Source organism: Sitodiplosis mosellana, unplaced genomic scaffold (genome assembly GCF_009176505.1).
Source record: "Sitodiplosis mosellana isolate CC-2019 unplaced genomic scaffold, AAFC_SMos_1.0 Smas_scaffold_2759, whole genome shotgun sequence".
Taxonomy (NCBI): domain Eukaryota; kingdom Metazoa; phylum Arthropoda; class Insecta; order Diptera; family Cecidomyiidae; genus Sitodiplosis; species Sitodiplosis mosellana.
This window is the reverse complement of record NW_022598001.1, coordinates 1-6,932: the sequence shown is the minus strand read 5'-3', so window position 1 is coordinate 6,932 and position 6,932 is coordinate 1. Positions and strand designations below refer to the sequence as shown.

At 38.1% G+C, this 6,932-nt stretch overlaps 3 protein-coding genes across 4 annotated transcripts; all 3 read right to left on the bottom strand.

Annotated features, from left to right (window-relative positions):
- Nucleotides 1-74: 74 nt before the first annotated feature.
- LOC129571543 (kinetochore protein NDC80 homolog) lies at nucleotides 75-2,960 on the bottom strand. The gene is made up of 3 exons (XM_055451347.1): nucleotides 2,748-2,960; nucleotides 1,267-2,662; nucleotides 75-1,202 (listed from the first exon to the last, which is right to left on the bottom strand). Exons 1-3 carry the CDS (start codon nucleotides 2,798-2,800, stop codon nucleotides 726-728), a joined length of 1,926 nt encoding a protein of 641 aa, XP_055307322.1. The 5' UTR covers nucleotides 2,801-2,960; the 3' UTR covers nucleotides 75-725.
- Nucleotides 2,961-3,081: 121 nt separating this feature from the next.
- LOC129571544 (U3 small nucleolar RNA-associated protein 15 homolog) lies at nucleotides 3,082-5,039 on the bottom strand. Its single transcript, XM_055451349.1, has 3 exons — nucleotides 4,786-5,039; nucleotides 3,583-4,709; nucleotides 3,082-3,520 (listed from the first exon to the last, which is right to left on the bottom strand). The coding sequence occupies exons 1-3, from the start codon at nucleotides 4,873-4,875 to the stop codon at nucleotides 3,139-3,141; spliced, it is 1,599 nt and encodes a 532-aa protein (XP_055307324.1). The 5' UTR covers nucleotides 4,876-5,039; the 3' UTR covers nucleotides 3,082-3,138.
- Nucleotides 5,040-5,075: 36 nt separating this feature from the next.
- LOC129571545 (histone-lysine N-methyltransferase SMYD3) lies at nucleotides 5,076-6,887 on the bottom strand. Of its 2 annotated transcripts, XM_055451350.1 has the most exons (7): nucleotides 6,599-6,887; nucleotides 6,405-6,532; nucleotides 6,144-6,323; nucleotides 5,978-6,077; nucleotides 5,680-5,886; nucleotides 5,447-5,609; nucleotides 5,076-5,382 (listed from the first exon to the last, which is right to left on the bottom strand). In XM_055451350.1, the coding sequence occupies exons 1-7, from the start codon at nucleotides 6,870-6,872 to the stop codon at nucleotides 5,145-5,147; spliced, it is 1,290 nt and encodes a 429-aa protein (XP_055307325.1). In that variant the 5' UTR covers nucleotides 6,873-6,887; the 3' UTR covers nucleotides 5,076-5,144. The 2 variants fall into 2 exon arrangements, with proteins under 2 accessions (XP_055307325.1, XP_055307326.1); XM_055451351.1 differs by lacking the exon at nucleotides 6,405-6,532 and having other exon boundaries at nucleotides 6,144-6,256.
- Nucleotides 6,888-6,932: the final 45 nt, after the last annotated feature.

Genomic DNA, 6,932 nt, shown 5'->3' with positions numbered 1-6,932 from the left:
CGCCTCTATTGAATTTTTAGTGAACATTCAGTATTTGTAAATCGATACCAAATTTCATAATCAATAAACACAAGTTTTAGAATGAAATATTAAAATAATTGTTTTATTTCTGTGATGAAAAACATACGTAGTTTTGATTGTTCATATTACTTTTGTATTGAAATGGTAAACATCTACACTTGCGTTATTTCATCCAATTTATTTTTCAATTGTCTGCAGATTTGTCGTTGCAAAAATTGTCCATATGTTGAATCGTTTGTGTACACAAACAGCAAATAATAATCAGCATTCTTATGTTTGGAAAATCCTAATCAAAATTCTCTGTGTGAATTCATCTCCGTTGTTTCTAAACAAAACAAAGGAAAGTGGATCACTTCAGAGAAACTACTATTCATACTATGTTTTGGTTTCAAATTATACGACTTTTTTGGATTATTTTGTTTTATTTAATGAAATAATTAATTTCTATTCATTCATTAACAACCTTTATTTCGCGTAAACCGTATGAAAATCGTATCTTCCTTAACATCGATTATTGCATCGCACAGCATTATCATTATCATATTGATTATCAAAATCGGGGAAAAACAATTCGTAGCGATTTCGATATCTCGAATGTACTAGGTGTGAATATAAATTAAATACTTATACAAAGAACACATTAAACCAACATGACACACAGTGATACTTTGACATTAGGTCCATAAAACATGCAACATTCACGCTTATTTTGGATAATCAAAACCCTCTAAATTTCCATCTAACACCTTTTCAAGTTCATCCAATTGATTGACCAAATCTTGTTTTTCTGCAATGATTTTCATGGCATGTGCTTCTGCCTGTTCCATTAGCTTAATATTTTCATCCTCCAATTGCTTCTGTTTAGCATGCGCGGCGGCGATTTGAACTTTGAGCATACTGTGTTTTGTTTTGGCCTCATCAGCTTGCTTAGTCAACTTACGAGTGCAGTTTTCATTCTTTTTGTTCTTCATTGTCGATTTTTTCTCGAGCACCTCATTTTCGAAAGAGATCTTCTCATATTTTTTCTTGATACTATCAAATTCTTTCGTCAATGCTTCCGATTCTGCTTTCAGAACGTTTAATTTGCTAGTTGCCTTGTCGAGTTCGATTTGTGTTTTATGCTTTTGAATTTTCACGACACTGAAAATATGTGACAACGTTTGTTCCACATCTTGTACTAGCTGAAATAGAAAAAAAATAAATAAATATTGAGTGTTTCAATACAAGAAAAGAAAACATTCTTACTTGAACTGATGGACTTGCCGGCAGATGCAGCAGGTTTAATTCCTTTTCGCCGAATTTAAATTGAGTGTTGTTTAGCACTTTTACGATTTGCATTCCGCGATGATTGATCTTAGTAATCGCTTCAGAAACCTTCTTTAATAGTCTGGCCCGCGTGATCTGCTGAATTGACTCCTCATCTCGAATGAGTTTAATTTCATTTTGAACTGTTCCAACCGCCGTTCTCATCATAGACAATTTTTCGGCCAATTTTCTATAGTCGGCAATACTGTGCTCTTGCTGTTGAATTTGAGTGGCAAGTGCCTGAATTTTCGATTGAGCCTGTTGCACTTTGGCGCGTTTATCATTCCAATTCACTTGTACGGCAGCCAATCGATCACGTTTATCCTTCAGTTGATTCTCCAGATCATGTTCCATGGTCTCGTATTCGACGTATTTCGATTCCAGTTGTTCAAACTGATGCAAATTGTTCAACTGCACCGGATTATCAGCCAATTCTTTCGATTTAATTTTCAGATTGTCGGTTAATGATTGAAGCTCAGCAGCTGTTTCAACCTTGTGATCCAATTTGGCAGCGATGAGTTGATCGGTGAGACGATCGATAAACGTTGAATGCTCATCGCTTTCGTTGTTCCACAACAGATAACCATCTTGAATGGCCTTGGAAAACATCGATGTGTATTCTTCATTTGGGAATTGTTCATCCTTCACGAATAGATACTTGCCCAATATTGAATCATCGGACGCAATAGTTGACACGCTGCTAACACTTCCCAACCACAGAAGCATCACCACAATTTGATCAAATGTATGCGGTGCATTGGGTGTCTTAAGCATGGATTTGTTTACAGCGAATGGGTACTGAACGGAATCCATAAAATTAAGGATGCCATTTATCGGGTCACCACCCGTTATGAATGTGTCCAAATCCTTTCCGCAAATCAAGCGAACGAAACGTCTTATGATCATGTAGAATTGATTGATGGTCATTGTTTTTAAGCAACCATTTTTGAGATTCAGATCAGCATAGAACGATTCGTCACGTTGTAGAATCTCCTGAACTTTTATTATGTTCTCATGTTTTGATTTTCGTGAACTGTCTGGTGGCATCACTGAGTGGCGCACAGCTGGTGATCGGCCACGGAGCGGCGTTGACATTGTCGAAAATCGGCTTGGCGTGTTCAAATAATTGTCACTGCCATAACGACGCAAGCCACCTGAAGAACGACCAATTGTATCTCGCGATAAGCGGGTTGCACTCGATGATCGAGTCGCACTCGACGGTGGAACCACTCGGGGCCCAATGGATGAAGGACGTGCAATATGTGATGGTCGTGAGAGTGTTGCTCCTTGGCCCACGTTGGACAGACGATTTTTCGAAAGCGGCAAATTACTTTTTCTGTTGACGAAAAAAGTCACACATTTTCAATGGATGTCAAAGAAATGAAAAACAAGCAAACCAATATAAAACACTTGATACAAACCTTGTTGAATAGGACTTTTTGTCGCTGTACGTGAGTTTTCTTTTCTCGGACATTTTTCAGTTTACAATAATAACCATTGACTCGAACAGACAGACCAAAGTTTGTTATTTACTTTTCAGCGTGCAAAACCCCACTTCATTGAATTGCGACCGTTTATATTTATTTCAAATGACTTTAGCGTCTATTGTGTATGTAAAAATGTTGGCGCTGTGATCGGTGGCAATATTTTGAACTTGGACGATTTGACAAAAGCTTGGTGTTCACCGATGTCTTTGAATTTTAGAACTGAGTGAAAAACTTAACAAATAGGTAATACAATTTTCAAACGAAATTCTTTTTTTTTCAACATTTTTATCAAATTTTATTTTCGAGTAACGATTAAAATTGCCTATTAATTAACGTCAATGATCAACTGCTTCTTGGCCGTCTCAGATGGTACTAGCTCGGATTTCTTGGGCGTTCTAATGTTATCAAGCGGTGCAATATTCGATGTCCCCCGTTCGGAAACACTAGCACCCGACACAATCAACTCCAATGCGCCTTGTACTTGCAAAAAGTCTTTTGTAACCTTCTCTTCCCGATGCAGAGCCTTGGCCAAATTGATAAAACTACGACCAAGTGGTCCAGTGAACTCTTTGAATTGGTCTTCATACACATTCAAGAGGATATTTGCAACATCGATTAAAATCCTTGAAAATCTATGGTCACCAATGTATCGAATGATGAATAGGATGATATTTGACAGTGAGTTATGAGTTCGTCCGGCCAATGCTCTAAATTAAATAAATAAAAGGAAAATATAATGTGGGAAATGCAATCGTTCATGTATGCATACCTCTCTAAACCTTTTCGTCGGACTAATTCCTGCATCAAAGTGACTGTTATGTGTGGATTTTTGTTCATTACATAGTTTGATAGTACCACATTTAATGCGCCCGTGTAATCATATTTCCGCAGAAATTTGTCATATTTCGCGCCAATGGTCCGGTCGTAATCTTCTATAACTTCATCGACTGTTGTCGCATGGACTGGGATAACTTTTCGGCTTTTGGGTATTTTCGGTGCGGCATATGTTTCACTTTCCATGCGTTGAATTGAAATCAATCCATCAACCATACCGGCGACTAGTGCTTCGTCATTATGGCAAACACCCAAACTCAGGACAGCATTTGGGAAGTCAAACGAATGAACTGGCTGATAGTTCGCAATGTCATACACTTTGACATGACGATCGAGACCCGATGACATGAATCTTCGACCATTACTGGCCATTCGCAGGCATGTGATGGTTTTGTGATGCTCGGAAATCTGTGCGATTTGCTTACCCGATGAAAATGCATCCCAGACTTTGATTGAAGTACCACCAGCACTAAGGAATATACCACCTGTGGGCAACCACATCAGAGCCTCTACCGGTAGATCGTGATTCACTTCAAATATGACACTCTTCTCATTCAGTCCACCAACACGGATGTCAAACACTTTGACCACTTTATCATAACCACCAGAGATGAAGATGTTCGGCGAAATTGGACTGGCACAGCCAGCGCGAATGTAGTCTCTGTGCTCTTCAAAGCTCTGCACAACTTTTTCGGACGGAATATCCCAAAGTTTGACCGTTCTGTCGTCCGAAAAACTCACAATGTGCGTGTTGTCGGCGGTGAATGAAACGCGATGCACAGCAGCTGTGTGTTTGCGGAATATACGCAATGGATTCTTCGATGAACTTTCGAACAGTCTTACTGTTCCATTTTCTTCACCGGCCACCAACAGGCGACCATCTTTCCGAAAAGTGGCCCCGTATGCACTCTTCTCGAATGCCGATATGTTTTGCACGACTAACTTTGTAAGAGGATTATAAATTTGCACGCGAACCGAACACGAAACGGCAAAATTATACGGATCCACTGGACTGAAGTCGATATAATCAATTGCTCCAAACTCTTTCACTAATGTTGGTACCTATAGATTTGGAATCAAGGCTTTAGTTTTGGCATACATAACCTTTAATCATTTTGTGTATATTTCGATTGCTCACCGATAATTTCTTCCAGTATAGCGTGTCTTCGGTTTGAATTCGTGCCGCCTTCAAATACTTTTCCGTGTTCAACCTCTTGAACGATGTCATCGTGACGATTATCCCGTTTGTCCACTATTTCCAAATGATTTCCACTAAAATGCGTTCAGCCGAATGTTTTGTTATTGTTCGCATGTGTTAGAATTTGTTGCTCGCTAGAAAAAGCATGTGCCTCGTGACAGTTCAAACTGTCAAATCCACTTTAGATTGCCCGATTTGACTGTTTTGAAGGGGAAAAATACACAAATAGCTTTGTTTATTATAACAACGTGCAGCATGTATTTTTTTTCTCATACAAAATCGCTTATCGCAGTAACAAATTATTTTTGATCTGAGTTTCTGTCGGAATTCGGTTCACTTTCGCAGGCCGCTTGAATCAAAAGTGGCACCAACTCGTTTCTGTACAAATTATGATCTTCACCGTGCGTTATCTTTATGATGTCACTAGCTTTGTTCAAATTATGCAATGCCTCCTTTGAATTGTTTGTAAAGAGTTGAATTTTTCCAACTTTCATGTGAAGTAATCCGAGTAATGGGTTGAAGTCGCCGTTATATTTACTGTTATGGAGAAATAGGGAGCATTTTGAATCTCATAACTGTCAATATTATCATCTATACTAACCGAAAGCCTGGTAACAGTTCAATGCCGTACTCGAGAGCTTCGTTCCATTTTTCAAAATCAATCGCACTTTCAAAAGCAAGATCGAGCGTTTTCAGAAACCAAATATTCATGCGATGCAATACACCACGCTGACGCTTCACCAGAATACTGCAAATATCTAAGTCTATGGAAAACAAGAAGATCATATGAGCCGATTTCACTTGAAAACTTTTTGCAATCATAATATTGCTTACACGCAACGCTTGACATTTTCATTGAATCCAAATGCATTCGAGTTGCATGCATAACATCCTTGAATTGTTGATAATGCTTCGCTGTAATACGTTCATCACATTTCTTGCAGTTTGTTGGATACTTTTTAAGCGATTCAAAGTCGATAAATTCGTTGCATTTTGCATTTGAACAAGCACCTGCATTCATTTCAACCGGCTCTTTTTCATCTAAAAATATATTGTGAATTAAATCTTGTATTCATACTGGTTCACATTGGTGTGGATTATATTAAATTTATAGTTGGAAAATGGCGCATACCTAAACATCTTTCACACTTGCACAAAAAGTAGTAGTTTTTCTGTAGCTCATGCCGCCGAATTTCAGTGGGGTCCATCAAATCCACATACGATATGAATATCTGAAAAAATACATTGTCTATTTGAACCAAATAAATTGAAGAAAGATTGAATGTTCTATGGCATACTTTTGACCAATCGTTTGTAGAGGGAAGGTCTTCAATTGTTCGAATGAAAAGTGTTGTGCCTTGGAATGTGGCAACTGCATTGGGTTTGCAGCTGTGATCTGTGATTGATACACCTAAATAAATACCAGTCGCGATTGAATTCATTTCTTGGTCTAAAATATTAAATGCGTTCACAATCATCTGCAGAAAAATTCCGAATAATTAAAATAATAGAATGTTAAAACAGAAAAATCGAAAGAATTTCACATGAACATGTCGTACCCGACCGTAAATTGCCAAGAAATCCGTTTGATTTGGCATCAAGTCCACAGTTAAAATATCTTGTAATACAGCTGTTAATGATTCCACATGCTCAATTCTCTCAATATCCAACTGAATGTCGGGTGAATCTGAGATTACAATTATTACGTTGATTAATTACTTATGCACAATTTATTATTAAGAAATTTGCTTACGTGACATCAAATCTTTAAACTTTCGGTAGAACTTTTCCGTGTAATATCCTTTCTCCGCGTCACCGCCATCGTTGAGCTTTAGAATGATCCGTGCCATTACGCGGGCCGCATCGGGGACTATTTTATCAGCAGCTCGTTTCAGACATGGACATTCTGCTTTATGAATTTTCCATGCATTCGTCTGGCACTCGCGACCGCAATAATAAACATATTGGCAACCGGAACACTTGAGCACTTTCCCTCTGAAAATGTGAAAAGAGAAAATCAATTCCATATTTTCGTAAAGATAATAATGGTGTTTAATCACAAGATCGGTTGAAATCGCTTGTTATTT

Coding starts and splice junctions, on each gene's coding strand:
- LOC129571544 (XM_055451349.1), bottom strand. CDS start 4,875: ATGACATCGTTCAAGAGGTTGAACACGGAAAAGTATTTGAAGGCGGCA. Junction 4,710..4,785: donor TATACTGGAAGAAATTATCG/GTGAGCAATCGA, acceptor CCAAATCTATAG/GTACCAACATTAGTGAAAGA. Junction 3,521..3,582: donor CGACGAAAAGGTTTAGAGAG/GTATGCATACAT, acceptor TATTTAATTTAG/AGCATTGGCCGGACGAACTC.
- LOC129571545 (XM_055451350.1), bottom strand. CDS start 6,872: ATGGAATTGATTTTCTCTTTTCACATTTTCAGAGGGAAAGTGCTCAAG. Junction 5,887..5,977: donor CAAGTGTGAAAGATGTTTAG/GTATGCGCCATT, acceptor ATATATTTTTAG/ATGAAAAAGAGCCGGTTGAA. Junction 5,383..5,446: donor GAACTGTTACCAGGCTTTCG/GTTAGTATAGAT, acceptor TCTCCATAACAG/TAAATATAACGGCGACTTCA.
- LOC129571543 (XM_055451347.1), bottom strand. CDS start 2,800: ATGTCCGAGAAAAGAAAACTCACGTACAGCGACAAAAAGTCCTATTCA. Junction 2,663..2,747: donor AAAAAGTCCTATTCAACAAG/GTTTGTATCAAG, acceptor TTTCGTCAACAG/AAAAAGTAATTTGCCGCTTT. Junction 1,203..1,266: donor CGGCAAGTCCATCAGTTCAA/GTAAGAATGTTT, acceptor TTTCTATTTCAG/CTAGTACAAGATGTGGAACA.